This window comes from Hippichthys cyanospilos, chromosome 6 (genome assembly GCF_059441005.1).
Source record: "Hippichthys cyanospilos isolate Australia breed blue-spotted pipefish chromosome 6, RoL_Hcya_1.0, whole genome shotgun sequence".
NCBI lineage: Eukaryota > Metazoa > Chordata > Actinopteri > Syngnathiformes > Syngnathidae > Hippichthys > Hippichthys cyanospilos.
The window spans coordinates 6,442,881-6,457,093 of NC_142374.1; the positions used below are offsets into that span (position 1 = coordinate 6,442,881).

At 40.7% G+C, this 14,213-nt stretch overlaps 1 protein-coding gene and 1 non-coding gene across 2 annotated transcripts; both read right to left on the reverse strand.

Annotated features, from left to right (window-relative positions):
• Positions 1-200: 200 nt before the first annotated feature.
• Positions 201-12,650, reverse strand: fbxo31 (F-box protein 31). Its single transcript, XM_088417196.1, has 9 exons — positions 12,154-12,650; positions 8,082-8,153; positions 7,242-7,318; positions 6,995-7,162; positions 6,223-6,297; positions 6,004-6,113; positions 4,369-4,522; positions 2,840-3,201; positions 201-1,723 (listed from the first exon to the last, which is right to left on the reverse strand). The coding sequence occupies exons 1-9, from the start codon at positions 12,530-12,532 to the stop codon at positions 1,501-1,503; spliced, it is 1,620 nt and encodes a 539-aa protein (XP_088273322.1). The 5' UTR covers positions 12,533-12,650; the 3' UTR covers positions 201-1,500.
• Positions 12,651-13,984: 1,334 nt separating this feature from the next.
• trnar-acg (transfer RNA arginine (anticodon ACG)) lies at positions 13,985-14,057 on the reverse strand. Its single transcript has one exon. It is a non-coding gene; the product is annotated as a tRNA-Arg (tRNA).
• Positions 14,058-14,213: the final 156 nt, after the last annotated feature.

Consider the following 14,213-nt stretch of genomic DNA (forward strand, 5'->3'; position numbering starts at 1 on the left):
CAATGTATTCGAAATAGCACAGTGCATTACATTGGTACATTACCGTATACTCTTATTACAAAGGTAATAAACCTTATGGTACAAAATCCCAATTGGAAAAAAAAAACGTCTGTTTAATTCCTACAACTTGTGGTAATTTTGTAAGATGAGTAAACTGTAACAGTAAAGGTAAGCCAATGAAATAGACAGGAACATTCAGGTGGCAGATAGGAAAATTTATTGAACCATATAATTTTGGTTCAGATGAACAAGACAAAAGCTTTTTTATTTGTTTATTTTTTTTGCAAATTTTAGTATAGCTGCAGTCTACTACAAAACGCTGCCCAGTGTGCCCTTTCTTTAGATGTGAGTAACTATACTGCCCAGAAAAGTGCACTTGTAGTAGAAAAGCTACTAGGCAATGCCATCAAGCCATAACAAGACATACATGTAAATATACATATAAGTAGCAGAGGGTAAGATGATGTTGGGGTTCAGTAATGTCCAGCTAGACAGTGTCGTAAAATAATCCAGAAAAGGGAGAGAATCGTGGATGGGGTAAAAGGCAAGGCAAACATTTAAACAGCAAACACAGATGAGATGTAGCTGTATCTCAACCCCCCCATCCCCAAAAATAGAATTCACATTGAATGAATCCAGTGTGTGTATAGCTTATATTGTAGTTTCCCAATACATGCGCAACTGGCGTTATCAAGTAAGGTGTGGCGAAATAATTTTTTCAGTGTCAAAGCATAGCACTAAAACTATTATCACTAAAGCTCAAGAGCAAAAAAAAAAACAACTTGAGAGCTCATTGATAAGAGAACACTTCCTTTGCCAACTGTTGTAAAGGTGCCCTGTTGTGAGACTTACTTTACTCCTATTGGGCAAGCTTTGAGACTGATTTGCTCTTATTAACTTTGACAAAAAAACACATGTAGCGAGTGTCCTGTAATTAAAAATTTTGTGACAAAAATACCTGAGAAGCTGTCTATGTGAAATCACGTAATATATAAATCAAAGTGAAAAGGCATACTTTCTAAAAAATAATTTGCTGCAAAGCCAAATAAAATGCAGCATGTTGTCTACCATATAGGGCACTGAATGAAAATGCATTTCATAGCATTACCTTCTTAAACACTACAAAGTACAGACATGATTTTAGAATCAGAGGCACATAAAAGATTGATCCATAATAAGTGGCCTGCAATATCACATATCGGGTTCGCCAGGAGGAAATAAATAAATAAATTAACACAACCGAGACCTTTTTTTTTTTGCTTTGCTGGAGCTACTAGACTATGACTCAAGACGGGTCAAAGTGATAAATCTGCCACTACTAGAAAGTAAAATGAGAAGTTTGAGAAACGGAGGCTGGAAAAGGTACAGTAACGTCACAATCTAATCAGTACCGCTATGAGGAGGGGGTGAGGTATAATGTATTTGATAATATTATAGGTATAGTTATTATTCTTTCATAATGCATTTGTATTGCCGGGAAGGGACTTAAAGCTGGGGTCCTCATGATGTCCATGACTGCATGTTGCGCAGCATGGCCTCGAAACGCTCCAGGTTTGGGGCATGTGCGTGGGCCAGGTGGTCCGTCAGGCGAATGTAGAGACTGAAAGACTTCAACTCTAGCCAAATGAAGCCAAAACGATCCTTATCAAACAGCACAAATAGCCCCGGGGTGCGCTCTGGACTTGTGAAGCCATGGCCGGCGATCAGACCAGTCCCATAGAAGCTGTAATGAACACAAATTCTTCAGTCAATATATGGAGGATTCTGTGACCAATTTTACGCCATACTGTACATCCTTTTTGACTGCTTTAATGTGTGAGCTGGAGCACATTTCAGATGTTTTTTGGATAAACAGTGTGGAATTTTTCCCAATCTTTCCTGGGGCAAGGTGCCCGTCTGATCAAACTCTCATGGCACGTCACTGTACAAAAATATTGGAATAATGATGACCTTGTCTCATTACCTCACAGAAAGCCATGATTGTTCTGTTATGGCTGCCTACACCCATTAATAACTTTATTTTACCTTTCCAGAAAAAAAGAACTGCCGAAAGACAATCTCAAGCATGTCTCATTTACTTCTAGACAACAGTCAGATTTGTGTCATACAAACTGAGACCAAGGTGCATTGAGACCTCAACAAAATCATGTTGACTGAAAATGACATTACAGCTACTCGGAGCTCCAGTAAACGACTATCACGGGCTCCTTGTGTTCTGGGGCTGGTCATGTGACATTGGTATGGTGAACCTGAACCGTAAGCGCATGTGATGTCATTTTCAGTTGACAGCAAGTGGCAAAATGCATTTTTCAAGGTTATGATTGCGCATGAATACTCATGGTTATCAAACGGATTATACACAAAATATTGACTTTTGAAACTGAAAATGGCTTAATAAGTAAGGTACCCCTTTAATGAAGAGAAGCCTGCTGCTATTTGTCAAATTAATGGATCATTACTTTTTTATTATTGATCAATTGTTTACTTTTTTATTTGAATTCCTCCAGGTCCTCTAAATTTCAGCTTTAACAGTAAATATTCTCTGATTTCTGTTGTCCTCCTTCAAAGTGATTGTTTGCGTTGAATCAAAGTACCGGTAAAAGATTTTCTTGTACAGCACTTTGGAAATAAAAGAATTTGACCTTTTTGCGAAAATGTTACGGAGCAAATCAGCAACAGAATTATGATGTGTATTAGGTGCAATTTCTTCACTGTCAAATGGAAAGAAATGTCCTGCCTGTAAATCGTGATGTTCCAACCTTGAGGACGAGCAGCTTCATGTAAAATACACATAATGTAAGGGTTATTGGTATTCACTGTAAAAGTCATAAGTTCTTACCATTTTCTGCAAGTGCGTGGGTACACTTCATTGCGAGCCATGACTCCAAGGGGGAGGACGAAGGGTTGGCTCTCAGAACAACTGGCCTCTGCACTTGGACCTGGCTGAGAGCCATCCAAATCGACGCCTCCATCGGCCTCCGCCGGGTTTGCTGTGGCCGCATCAGCACAAGCACCTTCTGCAGCGACTCTCCCCATGGCTGAGGTGCCTTCCCTCGCCTGCCTCTGTATTTGCTCATGCACCCCCAATACAAGGCGTGACAGCTCCTCTATATTGCGTTGATGTTCCAAGTCTGGAAGGACGAGCGGCTGGCTCAGATCAATATCCAAAGTCAGTTGCCCGGCGGGAACATTGGGGTCGCCCTGCACATATAGTATACAAAATACATGGAGCTCAAGCAGTCCCATTTCTCTTTATCTTTTGAGCCCGTCTGGTAAAAATACCACAGTACTATAAACAGTGATAACACCGCATAATTTTGTGTAATGTCAGTTTGCAAATTTGTTGCATTTAGCGCTCACTACTTGTATCATCGGAGCAAGGTTCCCCTCCAACAAACATGTTTACGTGACAAACTGATTAGATCGTATTTAGTTTTGGATCCCACCAGTGCTTCTCAATTATTTTTTGCAGAGCCACCCCCCAGGGAAAGAGAAAGCATTTCACCCCCCCCCCCCCGCTTGTGTAGTGACCATAAATAAAATCAGTATCCATAACATTTTTATTAGTATACTTAAAAATGTATGCATTTTAAAAAATCAACATCAATCAATTTTCAAAAAATGTTAACTTTACTTTTTAAAGGGTTTATACAGGTTACAGGTTAGTCTAATAGAGAAAAAAAAGTGCATTAAAATGCCCAAAATAAATAATCTCAGTCCTTGTTTTAATTCCAAATATTTGTTGCTGAATAAAATATAAGATCAATAAATAATAATACTTTCATATACCATCTTTTTGCATAAATATCTGATGATCTGTGCCTTATAGTCCAGTGCAATTTATCTGTGACAAAAGATGTTTTTGTTTTTCCTCAATTTTTGCTCCTGCAGCTCATATACCAGTGCGACTTATGTACAGTATTTTTGAGGGGGTAGAACCCCTGTGATAAATGAGGAAACACTATATTAATGCACATCCTGAACAACACCTTGTCTTCTCTTTCCACCTCTTTGCTTTTATAAGCCTACATAATAATTCACTGATGTTATTTTTCATGTTTGGTATGTCACAAGTTAAATTCACCGCCCCTCCCTCCCTCTTTTTTTTTTTTTTAATGTACTCTGAGCTAAGGTGATGGAAACTTGCCAAGATTAAGAACTTCATTGCTCAGCCACCACGTGTTTGTGTGTGAACAGTAAACTGGCCCTGAGGGCATTTGTTAATGATTGAGAAGAGAAATGTCTAGGGGTGGAAAATCAGTGTGTCGGAGTTCCAAGACTATTCCCAGTAAAACAATAAGTGAATGAATAAAGGCAAAGGGCCACAGTCGGTATGCTGATGGATGAGGAAGAAAAACTGTGACTTACAGTAAGTTTTGTGGCCCTTGCCGAGGTCCTGTGAAAGCTGAGCATAACAATTTCCAAGCCGTGACTACCATAGGTGCCTTTGAAGAGGCCTGGCTGAATTAAGTCGGAGGGCATTGCAGGAGGTAAGTAGATCCGCCGGTACGTCAGGCAGTTGCTGGCAAAAAAACAAAACAAAACACACATATTGCTTACCAACCAAAAAATAAAATATTTCATTTCATTTCTTCTCAGGCGTTTCAAGGTTTCAAAGTTAGAACTGCGCACATGCAAAAAATAAACAGTCCAGTCGGCCCCCGGTTTACGAACTCCCTGTTTTACGTATTTTTCATCTTACGACGTGGACCGCGGCGTTTTTTTGTCCCCCTCGTACGCACAAACCTTTCATCTTACGAACCATCCAACATGCCGGTCAGTGTGTTCAAAACAATTTTTTTCGCTTTGCTGCATCGACAAAAATAACTTTTCTCGCATGTCACGGAAACGCCGATATGCTATTGGTCTTATAAGGTCACAGTCACCGTCTCAGTCACGGAGATGCCGATATGCTATTGGTTGATTAAGGTCACAGTCACGGTCTCAGTCACGGAGATGCCGATATGCTATTGGCCGGCGTCACGTCAATCACAGAAATGCCGATATGCTATTGGCCGAAGGCCTTCATCTAGCTTGATGGCACAGCTGGTCGGTGTGTTGTGAAGACTTTGCAAACTTTATCTGTTAGACATGGCTTCTAAAATTGCAATTGGCGGTAAAGGAAGAAGTAAGAGGATGATGACAATAGAAACGAAGCAGGAGAAAAAAAAATACAAAGGAGGCGCACGCATAGTTAACCTTGCTAGTGAGTATGGCCGTAACCGCTCGGCAATATGTACAATTCTCAATAACATGGAAGCTATGATAGCAAGCAAGTCTTCTAAGGGCAAGACTTTCCTTGTCAGGGGACGGACCTCGGTCGACGACAAATTGGAGAGGCTTCTTCTATTATGGATTAAAGAGAGGGAAATCGCTGGTGATATGTTCTTGTTTAAGAAAAGTTCTCGTTTAAGAAAAAAAAATAAATAAATTCTGCGGGTTCGTCTCTGCTCCCCTCCGACTTCACCCAGCTCAAGTCACGTTGCCCCAAAGGTAAGTGTAATTTTTCCTTTGTATATTTATGTTATTAAATTTAACTGTACAGTAGATTATGTTACTAATTTTTAATATGTGTATAAAGTCGTGATGTTTTTACCTGAGGTTTTTGCACGCGTTGCACGCCTTCACAAATTAAAATAGGTTTGGATTGCCCGTCATACGAGCAATTCGAGTTACGAGCCTACCCACTAAACGGATTAAATTCGTAACACGGGGCCCACTGTATTTTGAAAATATGGTATCCTATGTTCTTACTTTTTTTTTTAACATTAACAAAGGTTGTTGTTTTTTTTGCATATTACAGCATAGCCTGGATAACTTCAATATTGAAAACGTAGGGCGGAAAAAAAAGAGACTCGTACAGCTCTGGAGCGCTGACCAAATGTATGAATTTCAATGCTTGCAAAATACAATGCATGTCAAGATGACAATATTAGTTTCAAATTTAAAAATCATGATTCAGAAAGTATCTGATGTAAAAACGTGCATGCAAATGTTGCATACTCATATTGGCTGGTGTAAATGAACTTCATCAGTATGAGCTCCTGCATATGCTCATGGAAGATTTCTTCCAGCGTCCGGCCCCATTCTTCATCAAGCCATGTCCTGAACTCCTACACAAACACACACACAAGCAAAACATCCGAATGCTGAATTAAGAGTATTTAAGAGAAATCATCAATGAAAATCAGAGGAAGTGTAGGAACTTGTGATTTGACCTACTTCCTGTCTGCCTCCTGGCATGCGGTGATGATCCGTCTGGTTACATTTGGTTGAGAATTCATCTTTCCTGACAGTCTAAAAATAAAAATGAACTACTTATCTAACACATAGTCACATTTAGAAATCAAAAACATTTCATTTTTATTAGACATTCACCAAGTTTTCGGCCTCCGAAGGTTCTTGGCTGATAACCGCAAAATATGCATTTTCAGTTTCTGGTCGGAAGACAATTAAAACCGAAAACAAAACATCTGAAAACAGAAACAAAAAAAACAGCAAGCGTCTCATCTGAATTTAACAAAAGCACACAGAAGAGGGACAGAACTTCCACCTATTTCCTGGAACTACAGGCGAACCAAAAGAAAGACAAACCAAACAAAACGAACAATACATGACACGGCAACAGCGGGTTGCAAAGGCCAGCTTCAAAATAAACACACCAAATAATACATGGACGACAATGCAATAGCCGCACAAGGCTTTTATTTTGAGGTTAGCCTATGTAACTGTGATAGCAGAGTGCTAGCTTGAGTCCTCGCAATTCCGTTGACTGTATATTGCCGACTAATCACAGAGCTAGCAACAGACCACCATTTCTTACTTACTGATTAAGGACGTGACCACCACTTACTGATTAAGGACAAGAAACCGTAAATCAATTATGCTGTCATTGTATGATGCGGCACATGTTTGCAGTGGTAGCACTAACAGTGCGTTTAGTGCATCTCTAATTTTTATAGTTCCTCTCAAAGAGGTGTGTGTGAGTCCTCACCTGTATGTCTCCTTTGTGGGGACCCTTATGTCCGTACATACACTCCACCGTGGCCTTTTTGCTTTCCCACATGTGGATACGAAAAAGAGGTCTTCTTCTCATGGGATCCTCCACACGAGGGTCATGTGGTGGCAAATACATCCACCCGATGATGAACAGCCCATCAACCTAGGAATAAGAAACTTTTTAAACACCTGCAGTTAAATATCGCAGTTCATAAAGATTTCCCTTTCATATTTATGCTCACCACGACATTAAGTAACCCTCCATAAGGACCTATGTCAGGCTGCCACAATCCAAGAATGTGTCTGTACGGGTGAAGTACTGCAACACAAGAACATAGTGCATCATCATCAGCATTCCCAATGGTGCTGTGCACACACTTTACACAAGGGGCACACTGCACACATTTTTTGTGTTTGTTTGTTAGAAACCTCATGGGAATATCAAAGGGAATTGAGTTTCCCTCTACCAGCTTGCCAAACAGAACACAACAGTCGGTATGCATCGATCTCTGCTATTTCTTGTCTCTAAAAGCATTTGCAATTCACGCAGAAACACTTTCAATAAGAATTACAGCAAGAGTAGCATATCCCACAAACACACACAAAGGCCCTCGTGCTGTAGCCATCAAGTCAGGGCCCGTCTACATACGGTGTGTGTACACATCTTTATAATCCATATGCTCGTAGTCTGGGAGGAGCTTCATAAAACGCCCAGACTTCACTCGTGGGTTAACACCTGGACGGGCACAACACAAGCATGTGGAAGAAGCCACACATCCAGGTGCGCTATGACCAAAGAGGCGTGCAAGGCAATATGGATACAATGCGCCAAATAACAGAAAACAAACGATGCTCAAGTAACAACAAATTGAAATGAACAAAGCTTTTGCTTTCACCGGAAATAATTTCTACTCAGTGAAGTCTATTATGTGAGAAAATACATCAACATATACCCCGCGTAGGCTAAATATTACGCTCCTTGAATGATTATTGCTCATTCCAGTAATAAAATATTAAGAACATACTCGTATTAGGGTTTTATGTTTACGATTGATGTTTCGCTGTGGAATAATATCACTCACGTTTCACATAGAGGTCTCGGCTAGAAACTCCGCCCACTTCCATCTTTCTTAGATCCTCCTTCATATGAAACTCTATAGAGGGAAAAAAACAAACAAACCTGAATTTGAAAAATATAACCAGAAAGGACGGACAGGCTCGTTATTGACATGGTGTTATATCATGTACTTTGGGGTTTTGCTTATTTTGGCAGTGATATTAAAAGCAACAGCTTCATCAAGTACGACGGCAGAGGACAGTTTCATGACGGCAACAACACTGTCAGGAGACGTGACCCAAATACACAATGTTGACTGAAGAGGGGAATCGAGCACCTTTTGAAATCCCGCAATCATATATGCAAACTATGATACTTACTCTGTATTCAAACGGGATCATCTTATACAATGAGAACAAAAGAAATGGAACACGTCTTCCAATTTGTTGTATCATACGCCCCTGAATTTTAAGTGACATTCTATTTTCTAATTATGAAACATGAGACAGATCAAGCAATTGCACTTTTCAAGGTAGAAATCTAAATCTCATCTTGAAAGGGCCTTAACATGATATTATAGTCTTTCTACAATGTAATATGTGCATATATGTTTCCTTTGGCACATTGGCGATTTATTTTTTCATTAAATTCAAGTTTTATGGTACTGAAGAAAATTCCTATTTTTCAAATTCAATATATAGCGATCATCTTCACACTCGCGGCTGATGGAGACTATTCCAACAGCGTGTACACGAGGCCAAAAGTAGGCGTTTCACTGACATTAAAATGCAAAACGGCGTCAATATAGCTTTCCCACTCACACGCATTACTCCTATCAAATCAGTACCAATGGGAACCCAATATTCATAACAACGCGGGTGAATCATATACTACTGACGATGATTGTTCGGCTGTGTGCTCCGAAACACACATTTTGGCCATTTCAGCATTTTCTACAGTAAAATGCTGTAGCTAATAAATGAAACGTTGCTGTTTACTTGGCCTTCTCGGTGTTCCTGCTCAGCTCCGGAATCAAAACGAAACTCGAAGACGTGGATAAGGTCGGTGTGTATTTTCTCTTGCGCAGGCAGTACAGGGAGGTGTAGGGGAGGGACCAATTGCTCCTGTTTTGCTCCTGTTGTCATAAGCGCACTTCAAGCCGTTTCCATTTGCACAGGCAGGGCCGGAATATGCAAGGTATGCTTAGAAATGCATCAATGAATGAAAACAGCATTTTGGGCGTGTTTGAGGTGTGGAATAAACATTGAAACATGATTAAAAACTCCAAATAGTTGACTTTTCATGTTACAGGCCCTTTAAATGAGGCAAGCACAGTATGTGCAGTGTCAAATTTGAATGTTTATGGTCTTTAACATAAAACATTACAGGCACAAGCTCGTGTAGTGAATAGGAAACAGAAGATGCAAAACTGGTCCGGCAACATGATTTCATTTTAAAGCCTATAACTATATTTTCCATCTAAACCAGTGATTCCCCACCGCTACTGTGCTGCACTCGTAGTGTGCTATCAAATGTCCTCTAATGGACTCTATGCTCAGAGCATTTCCCGATCGGTGTGAGCTGGCATGTTAACTTCTGGTCAGCAATGTAAACTTGACAAGATGGCAAATGCAGTAAAACTGAAAATCAAGGTGACAACTGGCACTCGCTGAGCACTGCTGGATTATTAGCTATCTCCTAAATGTTTTATTTATTTTTTTACTTTTGATGCCATCATCACCTTGAAAAGCACTAGCACCAAACTATTGACTATGTATTCTACAAGCCAGCGCAGAGCTGGAGTCGTACACATATACAGACACACATAAGAAAAACTGGCCTGGCATTTTGCGGCATAGTTTGCACAGGTGTATGCGCAACGTGCACATGTGGGTGTGTGTGCTTTCAGCCGTCGTGGTGGATTGTATGATACACAATACCTTTTCACCTATGCTGTTTGCTTGCTACGGTGATAAAATTGATATGATTAACATTGACTGAAAAAAAATCATACATTCTTTTCTAAAGACATTCTTATAAATTGTGTGTGACTCCTGACCACCCCTGGCTACCACGTAGCTCTGCCACTGATGTTGAGTGGTTGTTTTATGTCTGAAATAATGTAAAGAATGTGAAAGGAATTTATGAGCTATTCTCTCTTAGTGTTTCTTAACCTGGGTTTAATCGCACCCCAAGGGTTGAGTGGGTGGGTCTCAGGACTTTGGTGTAGCCTCTGCCAATTAATTATGAGTTCATGGGCTGTAACGGTTATGTTCTTTGAACAAGATGATGTTCATACACGGTTCATTTTTTGCACCAGTAAAAAAGTATAATACTGTATTTTGAATGTGTAAATACACGTTTTATTTCTCACAAAGAAAGGTTTGGTGAATATGCATATGAAACTGGTGCGGTTCAGTACAATTTTAAGAACCACTGCTCTAAATTGGGGGAAATGAAGGAAAATTAAAATAATTGCACCTAAGGCTGCAAAACTAATCCAATTTTAATGGCGAGCCCAATATTGGCTGCCACAATTAGTTAAGCGGATCCTCAGCGATATAAATACTGATTTCACCCTAATCCTACAAACACTTTGTGATCCTTTTCATTACAAGTCAAATCAAGCACTTTGTCCCAGACGGCAACATTTCCCACATGTTTGCATGACAAAAGTGTCGGCTTTCCTCATCCTGATATATTATTTACCAGTGTGAAATGGCGTTGAGTTTCTCACCTGATTGCTATTATATACTTTGCTAGCAGTCGATTGGGACCTGTTTTTAAAAAAAATCTGAATGGCAAAAAAATGCAATAAGTTTGGTTAGAAATGACAGAAAATGACATTTTGACTGCTAATTGATTCAAATTTGCTTAAAAGTAAATAATGTGCTTGGTTCGATGTATGCTTCATTTTTCATTGCTTTGCGTTCAGCAAGTTAGTAGCTGTGTTGCCTGTGTGCCAAGTTTTTGCCATGTCTAGGGTGAATGCTTGAATTATTTACTTTATTTATTTATTTTAGTTTTTTTATTAGTATTATTTCTACTGTAAGTGTAAGGCCTTGAAGCCTTGTTTATATACTACTTGGGCAATAAACAGACATGTTTGACCAAACATGATGAATAATCGTGATTTCAATACTGACCAAAATAATTGTGATGATTATTTTGGCCATAATTGTGCAGCCCTACAAGCACTGCAAGGCCCCAAAAGATGCAGGCTCGTAGGTCAGTCCAGCCCTGCCCAATTATTACACATTTAAGAACAGTGATTAGTTTTAAATCTGTTGGTGTCCAAGTAACTTGTAACACTGATTTGAGAAAATGCTATCCTGCTTGACCTTTCCACAGGAAATGGTTAATGAGTTGCCATGCATGCAGATGGCCCAATGTTATTATTTACCCAAATCATGGTTCATTTAGCCTTGCCAGTGAGGCAGAACAATGTTCTTCCATTAGATAGCAAAAGGTTTACTCAACCTGAGGATCCACCTGTAGGTTTTTTTTCAACTGTTGAGCCTGGAAGGGGTCCGCCTCTCATCTGGGCCTCCTGAGCGTTCCTTATTTTTCCCAAATGGGGAAATTTTCCTTGCCTTTCGGGAAGCTTGATTTGACTTGACTTGAATTTTACACAGAATATTTGGGTATACTTTCTTAACAAAAATCCAGCTTGTGTGTATCGTCTACTTTTTGGGACATCAGTGTTTGGTGCTGCAAGGTAATATTTCGTGATATTTTTATAATGCAAAATTCGTGCCTTGCCCAAACACGCAGTTGGGGCAACGGGGACTTAAGCGAAACCAGACCCGCAGCCCGACTGCGGGATTGCAGAGCTGAGCTGAGGGGCCTGTAAACAAAGTCAGCCGGTTCGCCTGGGCTTCGTTTGACAACAGCGGCGTGTCGGCGCTTCTCGTTTCCGATCGGCCGGCTTTTTGCAGCTCAGAAAGGAGCCCGAGCACTCCAATTACGCTTCCGCGGCTCATCGAACGGATAGCACGGAGGAACGTCACGTCGCTTGACGTCTACGCGATGTAGCAACAAACTTAGCAGCAGGCCGTGTGAAAGATACGCCGCCGTCGTTATCTTTATCTTTGTACCTTCTATGCACCGCCTTCTCCAGATGGTTTCTGTGTTGAGGATTTGTCTAAATTTCTTGCAGACGAGGGCGACATTGGGTAGTGCAGTTCCGGGAAGCAAGGAGAAGATCTCCACTAAAAGCTCCGGCGGTAGTTCCGACAAAGCCTGCGGGTGCCCGGTACCGTCTACGCCGCCGCGGTGCACCCGGCTCGGCCCGGCGGTGTTGACGCCGTTCTCCGGGACTCCGCAGCCGGCGTCGCCTCGTCTTTGGCCCACGATGCGCTCCTCTTCTTCGTCGTCCATGTCCGAATCGCTCTCCTGGTCTTGCTGATTGTGCCGCGGACGCCTCCGGCACCTCCGCGACTGACCCACTCCGCAGAGCCTGGCACAAACAGCCATCCGTGGTCAGCAGACTGGCGACATTACATCACTGCCACTCGTGTTTCCGCTGCGGTGTGCCTGCTTGATCTCCTCCTCTCTTGTGAACGTGAGCCGCTGCTGGAACGAGCGAAACAAGTGGTGGAAGGACAGAACCGCCCGTTACGTCAGCCAATTAGGGATTTGCTGAGGAGTGCTTTTGAGAGTTACAAAAACAAAACAAAACGAAACATCCGTGGCGTTTTTAAAACCACGTTTTATACGTTTTTGTTCATATGTCAGCTTGAATGCACAGTGCCGTTGATCTATAGAATTTAAAGGAATTTTTTACTTCACGTTTGCTTGTTGCTAGGCAAAGTTCAATCTGGGCTCAAGAATCGCCTGCCCCATAGACCGGTACTATGATAGGCAGCCATGCAAAAATGAGGTTTTGCATAAAAGCACTTGAAAGCGATCGGCTATACTTTACTAAAAGTATAAGTATTGCAACAGAAAATAACTGAATTGTAGCATATTACCAAGGTAAAAAATTTTAAAGGTATCTGAAACACGCCTAAATGTAAAATAAATAAATCATTTTTTCTCTAAATAGTTGAGGGGGGTTGATTTGTCTTTTGCCATGTGAGGTGTAATTGTGCTAAAATGAGGATTGGCATCTTTTTTTTCAGGCACTTCGATACACTTGCATTTTTTAACAAACTTTTAAACGGTAGATACACGGATCTGGTCGGCTGGAATCGGCACACTTTTCTTTTTTTGCAAAAGTGGTGATAATTACTTTGCCAATCATTGACTCCATATTGATCAGAGCCACAAAAGTATCACAGCAAACACAATCTCGTACACTCCATGCACGTTTTGTCCATCATTCGTTTTTTTCAGTTTTTCAGCATATACCGTTGCATTTTTTAAATATTCCGCGCATTAACTGTTGAGTATGTAGAATAGCTTGTTTGAGAAAAAAATCGGGTCTATTTTGACCATCAGTAGGGCTGGTTGGCCCCAATTAATCCCCTACTATTGCACAGTCTGATCGGGGTGGTGATAGTTTTTTTTTTTTTTAGGACTGGTGCTCAGTGTTCAGATTCAAAACACTGATGAGGTAACGATTCTTTAACGCGAGAGGGTATATGAGTTCTAATGATTGCTTATAACTATTGCTATTTATTTGGTTTACTCGTGAAGATGATCACATTTTCAGCTTACTATGTGGCGTGTTCTTTCTGTGCTTGTATAACGTTATCCCACATTTTTAAAAACATATTAGTCAATTGAAGGACGCCTGTTTATCTACGGATATACGTGGCCTGTGATAGGGTAGATGTACTGTACTGGATAACGCCTGCCGCCCAGACTACACTGCTGAAGCGCCTCCACATACTTGTGAGGAAAAGCAATACAGAAATAGATGATTGGTCATTTCATAAACATCATCTGTGAAGTCAAAACATTTTAAGAGGGGGCCAAAAATTCCGAGCCAGCCAGGAGTCGAACCTAGAATCTTCTGATCCGTAGTCAGACGCGTTATCCATTGCGCCACTGGCCCGTTGTGATGCACCGGTCGATGCGCTTAATATAAATCTACTGTTTTAATATTATCGGATTGAAATAGTTTAATCAACAGTCTCGTCGTGGATGTAGTTTGTTATACTTTCCTATAATTTTGTCGGTTCAATAGAACCACGTTTATGAGTGGAAAAAA

Bases quoted from the DNA above. Each gene is read 5' to 3' on its own strand.
- fbxo31 (XM_088417196.1), bottom strand. From the start codon at position 12,532: ATGGCTGTTTGTGCCAGGCTCTGCGGAGTGGGTCAGTCGCGGAGGTGC. The intron at 8,154-12,153 runs GTACAAAGATAA...TTCCCTCTATAG, and splicing joins GAGAAGGCGGTGCATAGAAG to AGTTTCATATGAAGGAGGAT. The intron at 3,202-4,368 runs GTAAGTCACAGT...CTATATGTGCAG, and splicing joins CAAGGGCCACAAAACTTACT to GGCGACCCCAATGTTCCCGC.